Below are 23,708 nucleotides of genomic sequence, written 5' to 3'. Positions count from 1 at the left end.
GGACCCAGGCTTTTAGCAAGCATGTTCCTAATGACTTAGCTCCACATGCAGCATGACACTCATATGACTGCTTGTGAGAGAGTACATAACTGTTCCAGCTTCTTTAAATATCAGCTTTTCTGGAGACAACTTATTTTTGGTACTGGATACCTGATGAAAACTTCAATATATGTGACTAGAAAATAGCATTCTGCTATTTATTTCTATTTTTTCACTGCCCCAGCAGCAGTACCGCACTCTTGGGGGCTGTGCTCAGGGGGCAAGTGACAAACACCTCAGGACTCTCTGTGGATTGGGTGTGGGTACAGGATTTAACACCTCACACTTACAGAATAAATAGGTTTCACCTTAATCCAGAAATCTCCACAGATTTCCTCACTGAGGACTTCAGCGATACGGAAGAGATAAGGAGCATCCACCGCAATAGAAAAGTGAATGTACCTAAAAGATTTCCAAATATGAACTTCTGGGCTGTACAGCTTAAACTGATCAGAAGTATGGATTATTCTGGAAACAAGGTATTTCCAGGACGGGAGAGAGCAGGTGCCACTGGCTACGCCCAGGGCTCTGGCTGCCCCTCCTGAGGGTGCAGGCGGCGGCGCCGCAGAAGCCCCGTAAAGCCTCGGGAAGAGCCGCTTCAGGTACCGGCCGGACACTCCTCGGCGAGGCGGGCCGGGCCCCGCCCGGGGAGGTACCGGCCGGCCGCCCCGCCCGTGCACTTCCTCAGCGGCCCGCGAAGGCGGAGAGCCGCGGCGGGACGATGACCCAGAGCCGGGAGCCGCGTCCCGCCGCGCCGTTAGACGAGGAGCTGGAGGCGCTGGGGTAAGCGGCGGTAGGGGCGGGACAGCGCGGAGGGGGTCCCTGCGCGAAATGGCGGCCCCCGCCCAACCCCGGGGGCGGCGGAGGGGCGCGGGGGTCCCTGCGTGAAATGGCGGCCGCCCGGCGGGCACTGCCAGGGTGGCACTTACAGCTTCTTGACTTCGGTAGTGAAGTGAGGAGTAGGATAAACTGGGGTTTGTTTTAACGAGCACGTCGAGCCGCGCCGTGCATGGTGTGCAGCCTGTCGAGAAGCCCAACGCCTCGTCCCTTTGGTGGGCTTGAGAGGCCGGCAGGCTCTGCGACATTGAAAGTCTGTCAAGAAGAGCGCAAGGTCGTGGCATGTCTCTTACCTGTGTCTGAAGGAAGCACCAAGCCCAGAGCTCATCCTCAGAGCTGCCGGTCCTCCCCCAGCTGCAGACCTGCTCCATCCCTTCGTCCATCTCTTCACAGCTTGGTTTGGAGGGCTGCCATGGCAGCCGCCGTGCCGGCTCCCCTTGCTGGGCGGGGGGAGGCAGCAGGCTGCCCCAGGGCACCTCGGCTGGGGAGTGAGAGCGGTGCAACGGTCCACAGCCGTTACGAGGATGTCACCCTCACTCGCAAACGAAACCCAAGGAGAAAAAAGAAAGGCTCATGGTTGCGACAGACCTCCTTCCCTGTCCGATGCGACTCGCCCATGTTGCCTGCCAGTTAGTTTTGCTTTTACAGGAGGAAGGCTTGGGTTGCGTTTTCGCCAGCAGCATTGCTGTGGGTGAGAAGAAACGCAGGCTGGAGGAGCAGCATGGCTGGTACAGGGAGGGAAGGATCAATGGCAGCGAAGTGGAGGCAAGGCAGAGGGAAGGCCAGTGAAGACAAAGCAGAAAGGCTCTGGTGTCACCTCTGCGTTCAGAAAGAATAGATGAAAAAAGTAAAGGTTTTTTGCTTCCTGAGTACTTATGGATGAGAACCAACTCGTCATTTATTTCTGTGATTAATTGACTAAGTGAAGAAATCGGAGCGCAACAAAGATACTTGGAATTACTATCTCCACACTGTTAAAGTTTTCCCATATTTAGAAGAACCTGTTAATGAAATGCCTGTTACTGAAGCATCTAACAAATATGAAATGAAGTCACTTTGCAGTGGGACCCAGAACAGTCATTATACACACTTCCTTTACATCTCTTAAGATTATGCTCATCGTAACATAGTATCTATAGGGGAAAGAAAAAAGCAAAAAGAGTTGCGGCTCATGTGGGAAGTGTGATTCTCAGTTGCCAGACTTTTATTAATTTCCACTATATGGCCTGAGTTGACTTATGTCAGTAACCTGTGCCTATAAACAGGCTTGCTGGTTGGCAAGGAGTTTGTCCTCATAGGTGATCTTGTACGACTGCAGCCTGATGTGGTGTCTGTGTGGTACCAGTGAGAAGAAAAAGCTACAAATACGCATTTTTTTTTAAAGTTGTAGCTTCTTTATTTCCACTTTGGTGGAAAACCTAAACTTTTCACCCTACCGCATAATCCTAAGGGTCTCTTTGAGGGCAGCGTGTTGAGTTAAATGCACTAAAGATAAATAAGCAATGCCAAGCAAAGATTCTCTTCATATCATTAAACAAAGCCCTTTTTTTTCAGCTAACACTAAAGCCACTTTCCCCCCCCTTCAAAGAGGAAAAAGAAGGCCTCACACCCTAAACATGCTGGTAGAATAGTCTTAAAGATCTCTTAAGGTAAATACTTTTTAAGCTGTGAGAAGTAGGTATGTCGCTGTCCAATCATAACATTAAATTCTCAGCCACCACAAGGGTTTTCACCCTAAACTTAGTCACCAGGGCTATCATATAGTTGAGTTCCCCTTGCACTTGGCAGAGTATCTAGCACAACTGAGACACAGTTCTGTTGAGGAATATCCATCATTGCCATAGTAAAGGCCATCAGAGACAAGGGTCATTCCAATGAAGAGCAACTTTGACAATCACGTCCCTTTGGGGGTGGGATTTGAATCAGGTTATTTTAGGGCTTCTGCTTTACTGTGCAAAAATCAAAGAAGTTGGAGAAGGTTTGAAGAAGTGTGGAAAGGGAAGGACTTGACTTTTAAGAGAAAGGTGGTTGGGTAATGGGATATCCTCATAGTTTACCAGGTCATCTGGTCATCAAAATGGAAAGTTGACAGCAATATAGATGGGTGTACAGCATAAATCCTGTCTGTCTCACTGCTAGGTTTGGAGGACCTGGTGCCTGCTCGACTGTTGTAGATTAGTGCTCCTGAAATTACACTGAGAATACTGGAGTGCATGAGAGCAAAGCAGGAGGGGCGGGGGGTTTCAATATATACAAACCTCATCTTTATTTTACCCCTGTTCTAGATATATTCCATCTGTCACAAAAAATAAAGATCAATAAATGAGAATTAGCGATCCCTGTTACCATCAGGGACAGTCACAGTCACTGAAAGATCTAGGTATACCTACACCTGTTTATGAGATTGATTTAGTTTCTCCAAAGCCTCAGTATTTGTAAAGATGGACTTCCTGATCTTTTACATCAGAACAAAAGAAAGCAGAAGTGATGTGTTTGGCTTTTATTGAATTTATTTTTTTTACTATTTTGTGCAGTCTGAGGGAAGGTGATTGCTTGTATTTATTCAGAGAGTTCAGGAGGTCAAACAACCAAGAGTTCTAAGCGAGAATTCAGATTACTGTCAGGTTCATTGCCAAGATGTTTATAGGTGGAACTAAATGCCTAATGAAACAGAAGAAGAGCAAAATCAGAACATGTTAAAAACATGTTAGCTCCTTCATTAACTTAAATCTGCCAAAATACTTAAAAGAGGGCACTGAAATTTATCAAAAGAGCCATAAGCATCTTGGCTTAAAGGAAAAGGAAACAGGTATTATGATTCTTCTTTGAAGGTCTCTTTGGCTGTTCTTGGAGTCCACCCTTTTTCCAGTTGCATTTATTGCTGTTACTGCTTAAAGGACAGCCTGCACATGCAGTGTGAAACTCCTGTGGCTGATCACGTATGGTGTGAGTTTGGGGAATTCCACATTGCGGTTCGTGTTACTTGCACAAGAGATGAGAATGTGGAATATCTTGTTATCTGAGTAATTACAGGCTGGTCTCATAACACAGCTTCTGTCCCAGCATAATAGCATAGCTTGGTGACACTTTGTCTTTTGGAGGTGACAGGAATGGGGCAAGAGGAAACAAGTTTCTGGAGACTTTTTCCTCTTGCAGTCTGAGCATTCTTTGTCATCCCGTGCAGCACAGCTTTTATGTTCCTCCAGCTTGAGGTTTGACAGTACCATGACAGATGGTATTTGTAAGACTGAATGCTTAGTTTTAGTAACAAAAGATAAATTGGGCCACAGACTTAGATCAGATGGTGATAAAATTGGGGAATTGAGGAACTTGTATAATTGGGACAGGGCAAACAGTTGTAAGATTTTTTTCCCTTAATCTGTATTTCTAGTGTGAACAGGGCAAAATTACAACGGCTAAAATGTAAGCGAAAGAAATGGGTGAAAATCAGAACAAAGGCAGTTGAGAGAAGGGGAAAAAGAAAATGGAAGTGAAAAGCAGAAGCCGAACTAGTGAAAGCCTGCAGTTAGATGAGATGAAATTTAGCCCTGGATGCACTGATACTATTTCCTCCTATTTCTATTTTTAAATTATTTTTTCTACAAAACAGCACCTTTGCATTCCAACAAAGTACTTTACATAGTTGTGTGATTAAGTATTTCAGTGTGACACATTGAAGGAATGTCTAAATAAGTACCCCTTTTGGTTGTATGCCACCTAGAACTTCTGTCTTACCATTCTTGCCCTTTTGTAGGTTCTCTAGAGCTCTGTCAATTCATGCACTATTAAAAACATTGCTAAAACTTCACTTTTACTGATGTAAAAGAGTCCTTTTTTTGTGAATTTGAGAAGGTGGGTAATGCTTCTAGGGTTTCATATTAGGAAAAAAGTTAAAATAAAAGCAAACAAAACCCCCAAACTTGACAGATATGATCTGGAAATTGCTGAAATCCAGCATGCAGAGAACTAGAAGCTAGTAAGGCTATTTTGTAGAGTAATTTTTGGAGTGCAGGCAAATGAAAAGCACTGTGTCCAGCCAAAGGAGAACTCTGTGCTTTCCTGCTCACTCCGTCAAGTAGTACAGTATTCTACATGCTTCACCTAAGAATGGGAATACGTCTTTGAGGCTAGTATATAGTTTCAAGGTATAAGGAAATTCAACTTATGGTAGGAAATATATTTTTAATAAGAATAAAAAAGTACAGAACCTGGCAACATCTGCCATGACTAAAAAAGCAGCCCAGGATAAATAAATGTTCTGAATAATACTGAAGTCCTACTGAGAGCACATCTGGACTGTCTCCCTGCCAGTGTTGATCTCTGTTCCCTTTCAGAGGTGGCCAAGAGAGAATTCGTTATGCTGTGTTTCTGCTTTACTCCTGCAGCTCAGGCAGCCAAGGTGCTTTCCATGGGGACAGTCACCCACCGAGGAGCACAGGAAGTATTTGACCTTCTGTGGTAAGGGAGGGAGCTTCTGGGAAGGAATCAGACACAGCTGACTACTGAGAATCTCCTTCCCGCTTCAGCAAAGGGACTTTGAATTGCTGGGCTCTACAAAAGCAAAACAAACATCCACAAAGTTTCTAACTCTATCTAAGCTATAACTATCTGAGAACATAATCTGATAAGGATATGAAAATAAGTGTGACCTCTATCTACTGCATTTATCTAACAGCTGGGTGTACCTCAGAGTTACTACACCAGACATAAAACCAAATGGCAGTCAGAACTAGCTGTTCTCTCTTCTAGCACTAGCTACCTTTCATTTTTATGAGGAGGAAAAGTGAGTATTTCTGGTGGGTGATACACAGTTTGCACATAAAGCTGGCTGAGAAGAGAATTATCCGAGTCACTCAACATTCATCCTTAGGTTAACCATGGATGAGTGTTTGTATTCCTTGTGTATTCCAGTATTGTTGAAAAGTTAATCCACCTGAGCCAGCGACAGGTTTATTCACCAGCCCCTATTTACACAGACAGAAATGTTTTGCAAAATATCTGTATAGTTTCTTTGTGTAAGGGCTGTCTGATCTGCAGGCAATGAAGTTTCATTAACATTTTTCTTTGAAACGTCTTGGGTTGTAAAGAGCAAGTGAACATTTTGAGGATGTTCTTACCTGAAGAGGGAGTTTCCCACCCCAAACATTGCTGTAACATACTCCTGATCATCACCACTGTCTACTGAGTAGGTCACTGCATTAACTACACAGAGATCTTAGTGCAGGAAGAGATTTTAACACAAGTATGTGCATTGTGTCGTACTGATGATTAGCATCAGCAGTGGTACAGCCAGCCGGTACAGACATGGCTTGCACTGTGGCAACCACTAGCTTATCCTACCTGGGAACCCCACTGCTGACCAGGTGGGCAGACTCTCAGGGCAAGGCTGTGTGCTCTGATGAATTTGGTTCCCTGGGGCACTGCATGTCTCATTTCTATCCCTTTTCTCTTAACAGCAATGTCAGTAAAGCCCTTCTTGCACTATCACCAATGCAATCTGATGTAAAGGATAGGCTGATTTCTGAAATTGCTTTGTGTTCCAAAGAGAAGCAAAAGTAATCTCACTAGGGCTGAGTGCTCATAGTGCTTTCAAGTGCATCTTAAGACATGCTTTCATGGGCCCAGCAGACTCTTCCAATCCAAAGTGCAGGAAGACTAGCATGGTACTTCAACAGCACGCCCTGGCAACTCAAACAAGCTTACACATATGGGGTAAAGAGATTTAATGTAACTTAGGACAAAGTTAAGGTAACATGAATGAATAAATGACAGCAATTATAAACTCTGAAACTGAGATCACTGGTCAAATTGATGACAAGGAACCCAAAAAAAGGGGAGCATGCAGGATTTTTCTTAGGAGAAATAAAGTAATTGGAAAAGAAAAAAATCCCAGAAGTATGTATGCATTTGTGACAAGAAGGCATGGAAGGCCATGGGCACCCAGCAGAAGTGGCTCTGAAGCAAGCAGGGACTTTCCTCTGTTTTTCTACCTGTGTTACTTCAGAGAGATTAGAATAAGGAACCCCAAGCAATTTTCACAGTCCTGGATTATTTTTATAGTGAATACAAGGCTCTATAAGTTGGGTCATGTAGAGATGGCTTTTGGAAGGACCTTCAGAAACAACCCAATATGCGAGATATGCATCATGGTTCAAAATTAAAGAGTTAAGACAGTTTAGCTTTTTGAAGGACTTGCTTGGGGCTTCAAACACTGATGAGTGTTTATAAAGCCTTTAGATCTGCTTAATTTCTTGTTTTAAGAAAGCACAAAGGTAGATACAGTATTATATTTTCTGTCAACAGTTTCGTCATTCTCCAGGTTCTCAGAAGCACAAAAACCTAAGCTAAAGGAGACCAGCCTTTAGGTGAATGATCCCATGTTGGTTTTCCTGCAGATTTCAAAGAACTTCCTGAAGGAAGTTTCTCTGAACAAGACAAATAGAAGGATCCCCCCCTCTGACAAGTACTTAAATTTAACTGAAGTGTATCTAGTAGTGTCTAACCACAGGGCTGTTTAGATTTCTTTTTAGTCTTACTTACTTGTATCTGTGTCATCAGGCAGGTTTGGTTGGGAGAGCAGCCTGTTTGCATAGGTATGTATTTGTTTAACCTCCTGCTGGTCTGGATGTAAATGCTGAATTTTCCACAGCATTTTTAAATCTTACCTGTGTTCATGCAAATTTTGAGTGGCCATTTTCAGGGGAAAAAAAAGAAAAAGCTATGCATAACGCAGTCATTTTGGCACTAAAATCTGTATTTGTCTCACATCCAGTTCTACTTGTTAAGCTGATCAGGAAGAATGCTGTAACATTTGAGGGTTTTTTGTCTGAGGCAGCGTATTTAGGCAAGAAGACTAATGCAACCTTGTCAGCAAATGTTTGAAACTGCACTTTAAAACAACATTATTTTCCCAGTTAAGTGGGTGGGATTTTGTTGATGGCTTTTGATTGGTTTAATATTTTTTTCATAGTGGTAAAATTTCATTACTCACTGACATTTTATGTGTAATGAGAGAGTAGATTTAAACACAGCATTTTTTTTAAACATAAGTGACTTCTGTTTTAAAATCTTAGTAGAAGGCTTTTTGGACATAAGGTAACAGTACACTTACAAGCAACCTCAAACTGAATACAACTCCTTTACGAGCATGACCACTTACAGATTTTCTCTGTGCATGTTTCTTCTGTACATAAGTGAGAGAAATAGTCTTGTAAAATTCCACCCAAAACACAGTGTTGTCCTCTCAGCTAAGCACACATGCTGATACGATCCTCATCACATCAGAATGGATCTGACCTTTAGCAGTTATTTACTTGGGCAGTTAATCCCAAAGCAGATTTTGGCTAGCAGGTGTTTCAGAGGATGACACTTTGATGTTTAAATATTCATAATTTGATTCTACTATATAGAAGGTCCATGGGCCACGTTCTAGAGCCAAAGCATCCATACCCTGCCTGTATTGAGTTTCACATGGATCTTGTCTTCTTCAGGTTTAACAATCTAGAGGCTGTCATAAAGCAATTTATCAACCAGCTGGCCTTTCAAAGAGGCAGCTGTCTAAATCAGAGTTAAAAACTTAGCGCAAGGTGCCAAATTTAGTGGCAACTTACAATGAACAGGTAAAGGAGAAAAAGTGTACAGTTACACCTTGTTTCAGGCTAAAGACTGCCATGATACAAATGTCGGAAAGTGCTGTGATCACACTTCTGCTTTCAGTCAAGCTGTATTTCTCTGGCTGAAATAGTAATAGAGTTTGACCCTAATACTCTGGGCACACACAGTTTAAAAGGAAGGGAAAGGAGACTGGTCACTGCTCTGCATACAGACAAGGAGAAAGACTTGCACCCTGCAGAGCTGTGCCCTGGGTGCGGTCTCCCCTCCTCTTTCTGCGTCAGAGGTTCTGGTGTGTGCATATAACTGCACAAATATCTTCACACAACATGTCTTATGGGATAGCACTCCAGCCTCTTATATCTGTGGCTCTTTTTTGTGTTTGGTCTCAGGGTCATGTCTAACAAGATCCTTTTCTATTGAAAGGAATCAAGTGTTTCTGTTATGAACCATTCTGGGTGCAAAGAAAGCCATAAACAACATTTCATGATCTTTGCAGGATTTTTTTCTGTGATTTCCTTGTGGAATTTTTCATATAAAAAACCTAATGAGGTTAGTTTTAACTGATGGTAAATGAGGCAGCTGTTTAGATCTACTTTTCCTGCATAGCTCAGACCACATATGGCTGAGCGGCAACAATGGTAAGATTTCCTAAATTTTCCCTCAAATTCTGTTAGTTATTTTCCCTTCCTCTGTTTGTTCTTCCAAAAAGCTTATCCTTCAAATGAAATCTTAAGCTTGGGCACATGTGGTTAATCACCGATCTTAGCAGTGCAGATGAACTGAGTTGCGGGAAATAGAAAGTTTGGGAGGAGTTAAGTGTTGCCTGTTTGCCCCAGAAGGGGAAGTGTACCAAAGCGTGTAGATATGTCAGGAAGTACAGGTTCTGAAAATAGACAAAGAGTCTTGTATACCCCCCACATTGCTTTCACCTTACCAGCATAGACCTGGCTAGTTTGTTGCTCACTAAAGGAGAATTTGCAAGGGTTTTTAGATCATTACAAACAGCAAAGTGTCAGGTTTTTGTATGCAACTTTGTAGTTAACAAAAGGTATTTCTCTCAGTGTGGTTAAAGGGGCACAGGTCTGTGTAACCTGCGTGTGCTTGGGAGAAGGGTGGTAACTCAGAACTGTAGCAGTGATAGCTGCAGTCCTTCCTCTTTAACTCAGCTCTGTAATGCAGCAGAAGCTGTCAGTTAAGAGCAGAGCAAATGATGCTTTAACCCCTTGTGTCTTCCCAGGTGGTATCATGATAATCTGACCCGACACGCAGCAGAAGCGCTGCTGCTTTCCAACGGGCAGGATGGAAGCTATCTCTTGAGGAAGAGTAATGAAAGGGAAGATTTGTACTCCCTCTCTGTAAGGTAGTGTATGGACCCAAGTGACCTCATCTTGTGCCTCACAGCTAGCAGTTTTAAAATCTGCACTTACTCCCATGTTTGTTTGCTTGTCTCATGCATTGAGGTGACCTGCAGAGTATTTTCCCAGGGCTCAAACTATTTTAATGCATCTTCCTAATGGTGTAATCCTGCTGAATGACATTTTGTTAGAAAAAAAAAAACCAATGCTGGATTGGATTGGAAAACGGCACTTATTTTTACAAACTGTGAATTAATCTTACTGACAAAAAACATAATTCAGTGGATTTGCTGTAGATACTCAGTCTTCATGATAAAAACATATATGGCAGTTACAGGAGTTAAAGAAACAGCGGATGGGAGTAGAAAAGTTTTATGATGAGAACAGTAGCAAATGTACCAGTTAATGAGTGCTAAATTAGCCAGCTTTAAAAAGGAACTGGTAAATAGAGTAAGTACAACTCATTACAACATTGTATTTCTTGTGAAATTAAATGAAAATATGAAAACCCTGCCATTGCAGTGGAGTCACAGCAGCTATTTGCTGTTGTGGGGCCTCTGCGCATGGCTTGCATGCATTGTGTCTCAGCTGACTGTAGCGCAACATGCAGGAGGTCAACAGAGGAATGTTCTACAGTATCACGAGTACTGTTCAAAGATAAATATTTGTTTAAATACCTCTTTGAAATTATCCTGTGGAAGTGGCAACAGAAAAGATGCTGTAAACCCCTTTCTTCACTATGTTTTCAATATATTTGCTCCATACGATTTCTCCTGAGAGAAATTTTTCCCTGGACTATTTTGGATGCTAATAACATTAACAGAAATAACTTTTTCACAGGAGAGATACTTGCAGTAAGTGCTTTATTGTCTCCTGAAGTCAAAATAAGTGCCTATCCAGGAAGTGAGACCTTGCAGACTTCTCTAAATATCATCAGCTTTCATAAACAAGTACTGTTACTTTCTGCACAAAGGACCCTGGTTCATATTTGACAGTGCCAACTGTAGAGGAACTGTTTGTCTCAGTACAGAGACAAAATAGACAAATAGCCATCTAAAGTTATTAAATCGCTGTTTGGGGGCAGAAAGGAGGCAGCTGATTTTTGAGAGAGAAACAGGAGAGTTTCAGTGAGGTTGGGATGCTACCTGTAAAGTAAGACACACACCAAGTAATATACATACACCATAAAGACTAAAGTCCAGTAAGGGAACAGACGGCTGGAAACCTCGTTTGTGAGTCTTTTTACTGATTGTTGCCAGAGTTAATTTAACTTCCTTTGCCTTTCTAGGCTTTCATCATCTCACATCTGTAAAACGACAATTAGATTTTTCTTAATAAATCTGAGTCTCAGCTGTGTGGAGTATTAGTGAGAGACAGTAATGGTGGTAGCATTGCTGCTAGGACAGTGATTGTCAGCCTGTGATCTGGGCCAGATTTCCTGTAGTGGAAGCTGCTATTTCAGGGTTGCACATGCCAAATGCCTTCAGCATTTATGCATTGACAAATTTCCTTTTTTTTATTTTAGGGGAAAAGATTCTGTCAAACACTTCCTTGTTGAATATACAGGAACTTCGTTCAAATTTGGATTTAATGAATTTTCTAGCTTGAAGGAATTAGTCATGCATTTTGCAAATCAGCCTTTAATTGGAAGCGAAACAGGTAAGGAGAGCATATGTTCGCGTGAACACATTTGTAGTCATGCTTTGTACAGATCTAAATAAAAGGAGTTTCCAGTGTCTTCAAATGTCTTTCAGGGAGCTTCCAATGTCTTCAGTGTCTGTCAAATGAATCTACTGCTGAAGTTTTCCTCTTCAGAGTTTATGACTCTGTTAACCACAGGTATTTTAGATGTTCATCTTCAAAAACTCTTTCAAGTACTCTGAAGACAAACTACATGTAACCTTATGGGGTTTTTGATAACCAGGGACGTGAGCTTGATTTCTCAGAGCGAGAAGCAGCATTTCAGAATCTGCATGCACTGGGAGCAACAGAACCTTCTCGAAAAGGGAAAAACTAAAGCAGGGTGTTTAGTGAGGAAATAAAAGTTCATCTATGAAGTCGAAATCCCGGAAAAAGAACAAATGGAAAAGGGATTTGAATTTTTTACCCATTACTCCACTGTTCTTCATCCAGAGAAGAAGTCTACAGTGATGTGTGCCTCTTTCCTTTAGGGAATGTGGCCTGTATTACCTCTCCCTTTCTGTCTACTGTGGATCAGCCTGTAGTGTTGTTTCTTGTTTTTAAGAAAAAGAGGGAGAAAAGCAGAGGTTTCTTTAGCAGCCAACATGCCATCTGAATTAAGTTGAAAGGTAAATCTTGATTCCCACAAGTGCGTTGAACACTACCAGACCAGAATTCACATAGAAGCAGATGCTTATTGTAATGATGCCAGTTTTAGGTTTAGCTTCAAATGCGGGAGTTGAAAAAGGGTCAGTACAAGTTAGTTCCAAAAGCTTCAGTACCCTGTGTAGAAGGTGTATGTAAGTATCTCATAGAGTAGGACTAATTATATAGACAAGACACAAGTTAAGTGATAGTTGGCAAGTGCAATAACTGTAACAGGTCACACACTGCACTAAGGGCAGCATTCCTGTAACTCAAGCATTAAATTCAAGGATTGCTTTGCCTTTTTTTCCTTTTTTCCTGCAAGAAAAATGCACTCAATATAGCATTTGTATCTTTCAAAGCATTCTCTTTTGAAACTGATTTTAAGAGTGGTTCAAACACAAAGTTCCCACTTGTATCTTTTGTGCCAGTGAGCACAAAGACATGCAGCATACAGGCCTAACCCTGTAAAGGTTTCAGACTACATATAAAACTTGTATTTCCCCATTCCTTCACTGCATGTGTTACAGACTTCAGTGATCAAGGCATTGGTGTTGTGTGACCTCTATGGGCAGGATCAACATTGCTGAATGATGGGCTGACTCATTGCCTCAAAGATCTCTAATCAGATTCTGCTGGCTCTGTGAAACCTCTTTAATTTGGATGTGCTACAGAATGAGAAAAGTAATTTGAACATCACATCAAGAAACCTTCCACCTTACCTTACCATGGGTAGCAGTAGAGAGGAAGAGAGACCCTAGCACTCAGGCAATGTTCCTTCAAACAGAGGTGTCCAAGGTCTCATAGGTGGTAGCCAATTTATACTAAAATGGGGGTAGAGGCTCATCAGAGCCCACTCTAAGCCAAGCGTCAGTGTGGCAGAATGGCTGACTCAGCACAGGGTCACACAGAAGGTTGGCAGAAGGGCCAGCAATAGGGCCTTGCTGTTCAGTGAAAGGCAGTAAGCAACGTGTAGCTCAGGTATTATAGAAAGTAGTTGGACCAGTTTTTCTTCTTCCTTGTTGTACTTACAAACAATTTTCTATAAAAACACTGTGAGAGCAGGAATGAAAGAGTAAAGCAGGATAGTATTTTTCATCTCCTCCTTGCTTACGGACAGGATTTTGTAAGGCGAAGACCCACGAGATAGAATACATAATGGTTTCCACTATCTCTGGTTTAAGTTTGTCTCACTGGAGCTAGTTTTGCCTCTGAAGAGGCACACCAGACTCTCACTGATCAGTACTTGAACACACAGGCCTGCACCCTGCAAACTAACCCGTGGAGCACAGTGATTCTTCTGTACTGGAACACCTGCAGGTTTGTGCTTTGAGCCAAACAAACCTTGTCTTACCACAGCTTCATTTGTCATTCCAAATTGCTACATGGACTCAGGTCTTATTTTCTGCAGTGTAACGTATCCACTTCCTTGTGAACTACAGATAAGTAAAAGGAAATTGTGTTCTGTGAGATGGCTTACTGAACAGGCAGGCTTTTAAAGCAACATACTGTCATATTTCTGGATTTCCGTCTTTATTCAAAGTGATGAGGTTAATGTAGTATTTTTACTTGTTTGCTTTGTCAGTTTTCACCTAAATTATTTTGAAAGCGTATAAAAAACGCTTTATTATTAAAAAGAATTAAAATAAATTAAACATTTAAATAATTATAAAACCCTGATACTATTAAAAAATAATAAAGTCATTACCCAGACAAAAAATATAAAGTCAGTTGAAGCTAAAATTTCTAAGAATGGGACTCATTTGAAGTCTTCCTTAGAAATAGATACCACAAACAAACATGCAAGAAGAATCTTGCTACAGTGCAACTTTTACTACTCCTTTTATACAGCTACCAGCTGATGCTGTTCAAGTATCTTTTGTGGAGAAAAAACAGAGAACTTACTAGAAAACAAATATTGTATAAAATGTTAAATCAGTCCTCCTGGTTCTGCAGCAGGGCTCTTTTATCCATGGTATAGAGATGATGGTACTCCGATTCTGTGCAACAGCTTAAGAGTAGTTTCTGTAGACTGGTAGTAGGTGTATTCTCAATTTGATTTTAAATAATAAAGCGATGCTTTTTGTAAGGCCAGAGAGAATGAAACTGATTTTGACTTTTCACTTCCTACAAGTTGAATATACCACATTTGCATAGACCACCTGTGCCCGTGAGCAGATTTCAGTTGATTACTTCAAATAGAGTTTTCCCCACTTCTGTTTGTAGCCCTTCCCATTGCAAAATATACTTTATTTCATTTTTAGATTACTCAATCACTTGTGGATTTCAAGTCCAAGTTCTTACCAATTCTAGCATCCTTCCTCTTTAAGAGCTGACAGTATCAGCATAAGATGCAGATGGAGCAGCACTTGGTATGCTTTGACATTAAAGAGTGAGATTATATGGTGTAGCAGTTACTTTTGTAAGGAGACTCTTCACTATTGCAGATAGTTTAATAGATTCACTATTGAGAATGCAGCTTTTTACAGAGAATGTGCAGTAAACATGACCTTATTTGGGAACAAAGAATGGCTGTAATAAAAAAGTTACTATCTAAAACAGTTAACAGTGATGCTAATGTGGGCTTATTGTTAGGAGGTCTCTATCCAAAGCTCTGACAGATGAAGCAATTTATGCAGCAAGCAGTGGGTTGTTGGCAAAACCAGGGTAACTGTGATGGCCTCCATCCTGCCTACCCACCCAGCCAGCCTCCTGTGCAGTAAGGGAATTTAATGTGTCAAGTGATTCCCTGCAAGAAGTAGTAAGTTTAAAGGTTTTAAAAAGGTACCATATATTTACAGTTTTCACAGTTGCATGTAAAGAGGCATGTTAACATCTGTAGTCACATCCTCGTGAATGCAGTGGAAGTGCAGGTCATGTGTGGATCAGCATTTCAGCTGTAACTGTGAAACTGTGTTTCAGTTTGTTCTATGTTACCTACTTGCTCGCTGACTGAAAAGAAGGCTCAAGCAGTACAGGAGACGCCTGCCTTTGAGGGTTGTCTGACAGTCCTGTGCTGTTGCCATCTTAATTTTTCGCTACTTTATCATGCACTGCAGAAGGGGTTTCATTAACTGCTGCTTAGGAGAAGTGAAGAGGTTTTTCAGTCCTGTTTTCAGAGATGTAAGGATAAATAGACTCCCACTGTACAGGGAGGAGGGAATGGATTTAGGCATGGTCCAGGTGTCCAAGGTGTCGAGACTCTGGGCCACACAAGAGAGCCAAGGAAGTGAGACGGGGCAAGTGAATCCAGGAAATGCCCCTCTGTGCTTTGGATGGGTGGATTATCATAAAAAATACCCCCTCACAAAGTGTAAATCATTCAGATGATGCATGTTGGAAATATTTGTCTGGTTTTACCAGTATGGGAGAGTAATTTATAGCATCTGATTGTTTTCTCGAATCGGTGTGGCCTGAGTCTGTTCCTGTTACAGGAGGTGTCACATAAATCTTAGGGAAGTTATTAGTTCTTATGCATTTTTTAATGTGGGAAAAGATAAAGTTAACCATTCCTCAAACAGGGAGCTACTGCCAGTTATTTTCTAAGACTGTCTTGCCAGATGTCTCCTGCTCTTTTTCTCTCCAGGAACCTTAATTGTGTTGAAGCATCCCTACCCACGGGAAGTAGAAGAACCGTCCATTTATGAGTCTGTCCGAGTTCACACAGCCATGCAGACAGGAAGGACAGAAAGCGACCTTGTTCCAAATGCTCCTTCAGTAAGTTGTGTTCAGTGAGAGGGGTGCTTCTCCTGGCCCGAGTTTCATATGGTTTCTGGAGTGAGCTATGGAATAAGGCTGGTAGTTCATCCCTTTATGGGCTTGTAGATACAGGATGTTTATGTTGACCAAAACAAACACAGACAAGCTAAGTACAGTCCCCTGACAGCTAAAGTCTTTTAGAACTGTCACTGAGATTTTCAGTGCTGTCATAGGGAAAACACTGTCTGCAGTTGACCTAGGTAAGTCTGACTATCCATTCATTCTCCTGTTACCTTCCTTTTAGAATGCCATCTTAGCAATAACTAACTTTATCAGGAATTAAAAACAAAACCAACCCAACCCACACCACACAAAGCAAACACACCATGTCTCGCATCTTTCTGACAACACTCATCAGGCTGTATGCAACAATACACACGCCAGTTTGCACAGTAAGCCCTTGAGTTGCTCAACATCCTTTACAGAGTGGGAAGTTTCTTTCTTTCCCCTCTCAGGTGAGAAGATTATACCAAATAGCAGACTCAAGTAATAAAAGTTACAGGATTTACCACATTCTGTCTCACTTGGTGAATATGAGGATTAGAGGACAGGAAACAGTCCTGACAGACATAAACTAATTACTACATATTATTTTTGCAGGCTTCTTTGTTTCTTGGAATTGTTTTGTCCAGTTAGCAATATACAGCCTCCTTCTTAACCAGGAGGAAGAAAAGAGCATCTCTGACTTTTCAAGTCAATTAAAAAGGAACCTTTTGAAAAAAGCATTCAGAGTTGTGCAAGACAGGCAGGGACACATGTGGAAAAGGAAACCCCAAACTGGAGCTCAATACAACCAAGTTAATCAGATTATCTATATGTGGATAGGTACATTACTCAAAAGGGGTATTTTTTGGCATCTTCACGCTTGGATTTTATTATTTTAGAATCACCTTGTCCTAAAGCAGGAAGACAGTCTGTATTCTGACGCAGACTTAAACCCAGAAAACAGGGGTTTGACGGAAAAGCCTCCACCTTTTCAGTCCTAGTAGTTCTGAGCACAGTAAAAAGCTACGTCGTGTTAAAAGCTATGCCTTACTGGTGTGAGGAACAAAAGAGCATCTTCATATCTACTTGTGCCACCAAATGCTGACATCTGTGACTCACTTGGACAGTAATTAGAGACTTCAAGTTCCTAGTACCTCATATCTAAGTGGGAGAAGTGGTTTCCAGAACAATATTGCTCACAGCAGAGAGGAAAGTATTTTAGTTGCTTACTATATTTTTTGAGAAAAAGGGGAAGAGTTACGTTAATACAGGTCAGTGAAGTTAATGAAAGAACCACTTCTGACGCATCTCACAACCAACTGTTCATGGCCGAGTTCTGCTTTAACCTCCGAAGAAACTTGACTTCCACATGCAGCCAATAAAAAGGCAGTATTTTTCAAAGAGCCAAGCAGTAACTAGGTTGGCAAGAATTTGTTTTCTAGAGGCGTGCAGTCTCACAACTAGGTCTCTACACAGAGTTTTGGTATCTGAGAAGTCATAAGGTCCCAGCGTCACTCATGGTATCAGAGAAACGGCTCAAAAAATAAGTTTTCAATAACATATTGAATGTATCAGGTTTTTCCTCTCAAGCATATGAAATGGCTGGCTGAGAGAACGCCTAAGTAAAACACATCAGGAGTGATTTTTGTGGATAATTCCACTGTCAGCTAAACCCCAGGTGCTTCTGGTTACAAGACTTACTGAGGCAACCATCTAACTTTACCAAGTAAACTGTAACTGCATCTATTTTGCAGTGTTTGGTTGAGAAGATGCAGTCCAGAAGCTTGCTGAAGGAGGCATGGTCTGAGAGAATGCCTTTAAAGCTATCACAGGCCCATGTTTAACCTAGCTGTGGATCCAGCCCTGTGACGGGAGGACAGGAGTGAGGACAGGGCAAGCGGCCATGGGAGGTTTCCCCAGTGACAGGCTGCTTTTCCACGTTCCGGACATGGGCAGAGAGATGAATGTGGGAAATGAAAAGAGAGCGTAGTCTCTAACTCCAGTCCCTTCCTTGTTCCTTCACAGCTTGGTACAAAAGAAGGATATTTGATAAAACAAGGCAAAATAGTCAAGGTAAGGAAAAATTGTCTTACTCCTTGTTTCCACTCTGCAATCACCCACAGAACCTGGAGACAATGTGGAGCTGAAATAGCTCCACGTGCATTCCCGTGCAGAGAGCAACAACAAAGCACAACTGTAAACCAGAGCAAGTCAAAGCTTTAAAGCTTTTTCTTTCCTAAGATGCATTACACTCAGTTCTCACAAGACAGTTACCATCCATCCCTTCTTGATCTTTCAGAATTGGAAGACAAGGTGGTTTACACTGCATAGGAATGAACTTAAGTATTTCAAAGACCAGACAGTAAGTAGCAAATGCCATTTCTACTCTTTAAACCTCTCTAGAGGCAGCTGCAGCCTCCTCCTATCTCTGCCTTCTCTCATCTGTATCAAAGCTTCCCTTACTGTCAGAGGGATCAGACCTCTCAAATTAACTTAGACATCTTGCTGATGACTTCAACAAACAAAAGCAAGTTTTACAGCTGGAAAACGTTTCCTGTGCTCTGTAGTCTTACCTAGTAGATAGAGCTGTTATTTACAGTGCATTTTTGGTTGCTTTGTTCAGTGGATTTTAAGCTACCAGCCCAACATGGTTTTTATCAGTAGCTTTGACACGAAACCTAGCAGACGGTGCTATTAAAATATTTCTGCAAATATTAGAGTATACCTTGCACTCCTTGCTTTCATCCTTCTATTTCGAGTATACATAGAAAGCCACTGATGTAAAAACATCCTCCTTTCTAGCACTCTGACCTGGATTAACCTGCTGCAGCTGGGAAAAGTAGCTGCATTTGCTGTTCCATTCCATTTTTAAACTGAATAAAAATAAGAGATATCACTTAGAGTTTCTCCACCCTTACAATATCTCCTTCATGAACACAGCCTCTGCACCTCTGCCAAGCCCTGCTTAAAGCACCTCACAGATTTTAACACAAGAGCAGACACAACTCCTGCTCACCAAACATTACCATTTATGAGCAGTTATATGTTTACAAGGCCTTCCATCAGTTTTCATTTCAGTTCAAGCCAACTTCAGTTAAGTTTCCAAGATGACATTTCAAAGTGCAGCACTCCAAATACTTGAGTAGCCTTTGTGACTTACCAGGCAAGAAGGTATCTTTGTCAGGAACACAGCCTCCTCCCAGGCAGCAGCTCCCATGTCTCCTGGCACTGCCATTGTTGCTATGGGGTTGCAGATACCTCCAGGTGAGCAACTTGCTGCTGGCACCGGGAAGGCATTTGTTAGCACACCTTAGCAAAAGGGGCTTACTTCTAGTATAGGGTATAACAGCCACTGAGCCAGAGGAAAGCACAAAGAAAGGGAGAAAGCAACAGAGACCTCCACACACCTGATGAAGGGCCATGGGGAGAGTTAAGGGTGTTTGGGTAGAGGGCAACCTGTTCTACTACTTCAGCTGCCTCCTCCAAGGTGCTCAGGACTTGGGGACATGGTTTATTAGTGGACCTGGCAGTGCTAGATTAACAGTTGGACTTTATAGCCTTGAAGGTTGTTTCCAACCTAGGTGATTCTATAACAGTGTAAGGCCAAACAAAATAAGGAAGAACTCTCACACCTTGGGAGCATGAAATCCTTAAGGGAAATGGTTTATAGTTAGACACAGTCTACATACCTGTACCTGAGCACTCCTAGGTCAGTACTAAAAAACCTCAACATACACACAGTGGTCATACAGCCAAACCCCTCACCTCTACTGCAAGCACCACCTTAGCTTTACTTCTGTATTTCTCCCTGCCCAGCTTCAACCTTTTAAAGCATTTAGGAGTAAATGAAATCTCAAACAGCTGGCTAGGCCTGGTAAGATGGGTAACCATCCCCTTGTCTCTGTAAACTGTAGCTGGGAGTGATACCAGATTTGCTGCTGTGTCAGTTATGTTATAATGCATCAACCGAACCTTAAGCAGTCTGCATTTAGCTGACACTTTCCTGCAGTAGTGACTTCTGTTATTTGTGTAGATCTGAACACTGTCCTGTTTTTTTATATTGAGCTCAATTTCTATCATGTTAATACTGATGTTATGCTTGTTAGTTTGGGTTGTGCTATTCCTATGCCTGGAAAGATCTAGTGTGCTTGTAAAGGTCATGATGTACTGAAGACGAACCAAGCTAGCCTTATTGTTTGTTTCCACACATTCCCATTCTAAAATCGTTCTGTTTTCAAGGCCACAGAACCAATTCGGGCACTTGACTTAACTGAATGCTCAGCTGTGCAATTTGACTATTCCCAGGAAAGAGTCAATTGTTTCTGGTAAGTTGCTGTACTCCTTCCACTTTAATGGAAAGGTCAGAATAGCCAGGGAAGTTTGAAATGTGACAGCTGGGTGCTTCTGAAAGCTCCCTGTCCCATTATGACCCGGCTCTTTCTCTCACTCAAGAGTCTGTTTCTGTCAGCCAGCCTGTCGGTCCTGCATGGCTTTGCCACATTACCACTGGAAAAAAGTTTCTTTTTCTTGGCATGGAGGAAGGGCCTGTGTGTGGTGGGCATTTCATTTCCCAATTCTGAAAGCATGTATAATCATCACATAGACCCATGGAACTTAGGTAGGGGCCAGTTCCCAGTTCAGACATTGCTACCAGTCACACCGTAACTACCTCTATGCTCAAACGGGGGGATTTTTGTCCTTACGGGCCTGGGGCAACATCTCCCCCAGCTGTAAAGGACTGTACACAGTTCTTGGCTAACGTCCCTCCTGGTGACTGCATGGGAGCACAGCCTCCCCACCCTGGTCTGTCTAAACTGCTGGTGCAGGCAGGCAGGGGGCAGTTTTAGGAAGAACTTAACCAGTTCTTCTAGCAATTTAACAAACGGCCTATAATTGTTTACTTACAGTTTAGTGTTCCCGCTAAGGACATACTACCTGTGTGCGAAAACCGGAATAGAAGCTGACGAGTGGATTAAAATACTGCGATGGAAACTGGTAAGGTGATGTGCAGCTTTAGGTTGCAGTACCCCTCAGGCAGCAGTACCCTTGGTACTGCCATGATAAACCCCCCAGTATGGTAGCATCCAAGCACTGCAGCCCTCAGTATCTGCAAGAAGGGAGTACTTGTTCTGGTTTCCAGGCCAACTAGGCTGGGATATGTAGTTTTCGCATAATGTATATGCCTCCAAACCCACTTAGCTATTTTGGGATGCACTCTTAACACACGTACTCATTAGGAAGAAGAAATTACTTCCATCTTTAAGGATGTCATTGTATATATGGTAAACAGTATGGAACATCAGCACAGACTGCGTGTGTTGGGTCATGAAAGGAGCAATGAGAAGACACCGGAAAGGCTTTGAAAGCATCACTTCCTTAAGAATATCAGCATTTGGGTTGGTCATACTCACGTACATCCACATGCATGCAGGCAAACAGTAACAGATCATCTTTCTGTTCTAGTCACAGATTCGGAAGCAACTGGAGCAGCGTAACACCACCCTCAGCTCCTAGCTGCACCTCTCCTGCTTCCCTCCATCAGCAGGAACTGCCTCCTGGCCAAGGAAGGGCATTGCTTACAAGAGGACGGTTTCATATCTCCCTGACTCATGGTGAGCACACATGTGTCTGTGTACTCACACGGGGACACTTGCATCCAGCTCTGTGCAGAGAAGACTCATACAGCTGAGTGCTCTCAGGCCATTGAGCCATGTGTGGAGACAGCGGCAAAATCAGTGCGTTGGTTTGATGTGTATGGTGCGTGCCTGTTAACACTCTTAAACAGCTCTTAGCTAATCACAGAGGTAGTCACTGTTGAAAACTTCTGTGGTTATTCAGGGCACTCTTGGTAATTTGTTGCAAGCACCGTCACAACTTTCCATTAGCAGTACATTCTGTAACCTTGAGCCAGTTACTTAAAACCAGTCCTTTCTGGAAACATTAATTACTTCTTTTGCATGATCTGTTTAGGCTCTAAACCAAAAGAAAAATGACAGAGGTAATTACAGTGTTGTAAATAGTATCTGTATTACAATCCAGAGAATATTTCAAGGTGATGGATGAGTAAACACTTAGTTCTGGTCAAATCTCTTTTTGTATGAGTTACATTTGTACCCCAGTGATGGCTACAAGGGACCATTTGTTTCAAACAGCATCATCTACAAGCAACAGTGAGCAGCAGCACCCAAACACACTTGACAAACTGGGGTTACGAGGAACAGGTACACTTAAAACAGCTGCTGTGGGACCCTAAAGATGGTGACAGGGCTCTGCAGAAGGCTTTGCCTGTGGCATCTGCCAGCGCTGTGAGTAGCATCATGAGTTGGGCCTCCAACAGGCCCCCCTTGGGAATGGGCTGGATTTTATGTTTTCCTCACGCAGAGAACTCAAAATGAGGTTCTTTGCAGAACTACAGTTCTGCACTTAGTTCAGAACTGCAACTTAGTTCAGAACTAAGCACTGCTTTATATTAAACAAAAAGCACCACATCTACGAAAAATAGGAATTTAAAAGAATCCATCTTCTGTAATAAACTGATGTAAATTCCTATTTACATTTTGGAAGACTCATATGCATTTAATAGTGTTGTGGCTGGGTAGAGTCAGGAAGTGGAAGCCCCATACTTTGGTGCTGTAGTCAAAATAGCTGTTACATTGTGGAAGCAAAGTTTGACACGCCGAGGGTCCCAACAGCAGCTGACCTCAGAGCTGACCCAGAAGCAAGATGAGAACCCATGGGCAATCCTGCTCCCCCTGGAGGGCTGGGGATGGAGGGGCCCATGTATCTGTGCGATAGTCAAGTTTCTGCTGAAACAGCACATGCAGCCCTCTCCTATCCGTGCAAATGCTGTGGCACAGGGCTTGGTATTGCTCACACAGCAGGTCAGTGTTCAACAGATGCCTCGACTGTGAGAAGACTGAAGAGGAGGGGAAAAACGGACTGGCAGAAGAAAGAAAATACTGATTTGGAGATAGAAATAGCATTTTATTTCAACTTAGAAATGAAAAATATTTGTGAATATTTTTATACAGACTGTTTTCTGAATAAAATATCATTATAAAACTACCAAAGGTCTTCTGTATTCATGCACTGTGGTGTTAAAGCTGTGTCCTCCTTTCCCTCTTCAAGAAGCAGTCTAACAAACAGGCATCTCCTGTTCAGTTAAACAGCTTGGATGAGTTGGTGCAAGAAAGAGGCAGCGTGAGGGGAAGAGAGGGACAATATTCTCTAACAGCATCACTGTTCTGTGACAACAGCTTGGAAATGAAGCCTGAAGTATATCCACAAAGCAGCCTTCCCCTTTTCACACCAAAAGGCTGTGTTACAAAGTACTGAATATCCTTCAGCACATGGTGTCATGAACTGAAGCCAGTAGCAGAAATGGGGTTGGCAGGCCTAGGAAACAGTCACCAGCAGATGAGCTGAAGAGGAGCTAACAGCAAGAGGAGGCCTTAGGTGGAATGCAAATGCTTTTTGCCAGAAATACGCATGGACACCCTGGGGCTCAGTTTCCAGCTGGTTCTGTGAGGACCAGCGACAGAAAGCTCCCACCAGGAGCTCAGTTTAAATGGAAAAAGGTTGACCAACAACTCTTAATTTCCGAGAGAGCTTTGAGCCAAGGATTTCCAGCCCTCACTTCCAGCACAGCTGCTCTCCCCATCCTGCCTGATGCTGAAGGGGGCAAGGTGTGAACAAGGGGCAGGGACACCCCCTTTCCCAGCCTGAGGCAGACACCTGCCAAGAGCTCACACTTAGTGCTTGGTTTCAGTGCTACAAGTCTACACGCAGCTGTCA

General features: G+C 42.5%; 1 protein-coding gene across 4 annotated transcripts; it reads left to right on the top strand.

Annotated features, from left to right (window-relative positions):
* The first annotated feature begins 642 nt into the window (after positions 1-642).
* Positions 643-22,984, top strand: DAPP1 (dual adaptor of phosphotyrosine and 3-phosphoinositides 1). Of its 4 annotated transcripts, XR_010615307.1 has the most exons (11): positions 644-822; positions 9,728-9,850; positions 11,371-11,504; positions 11,580-11,684; positions 15,757-15,887; positions 17,940-17,987; positions 18,214-18,276; positions 20,154-20,239; positions 20,822-20,909; positions 21,378-21,526; positions 22,067-22,984. XR_010615307.1 is itself a non-coding variant. In XM_065691410.1 (10 exons), exons 1-10 carry the CDS (start codon positions 761-763, stop codon positions 21,426-21,428), a joined length of 891 nt encoding a protein of 296 aa, XP_065547482.1. In that variant the 5' UTR covers positions 644-760; the 3' UTR covers positions 21,429-22,984. The 4 variants fall into 4 exon arrangements, 3 of the variants coding, with proteins under 3 accessions (XP_065547491.1, XP_065547482.1, XP_065547500.1); XM_065691410.1 differs by having other exon boundaries at positions 21,378-22,984; XM_065691419.1 differs by lacking the exon at positions 17,940-17,987 and having other exon boundaries at positions 643-822; positions 21,378-22,984.
* Positions 22,985-23,708: the final 724 nt, after the last annotated feature.

The sequence above is a fragment of the Lathamus discolor genome, chromosome 1, assembly GCF_037157495.1.
Source record: "Lathamus discolor isolate bLatDis1 chromosome 1, bLatDis1.hap1, whole genome shotgun sequence".
Taxonomy (NCBI): domain Eukaryota; kingdom Metazoa; phylum Chordata; class Aves; order Psittaciformes; family Psittacidae; genus Lathamus; species Lathamus discolor.
Note: the sequence above shows the minus strand (reverse complement) of the source record. Positions and strands in the feature narration are given on the sequence as shown.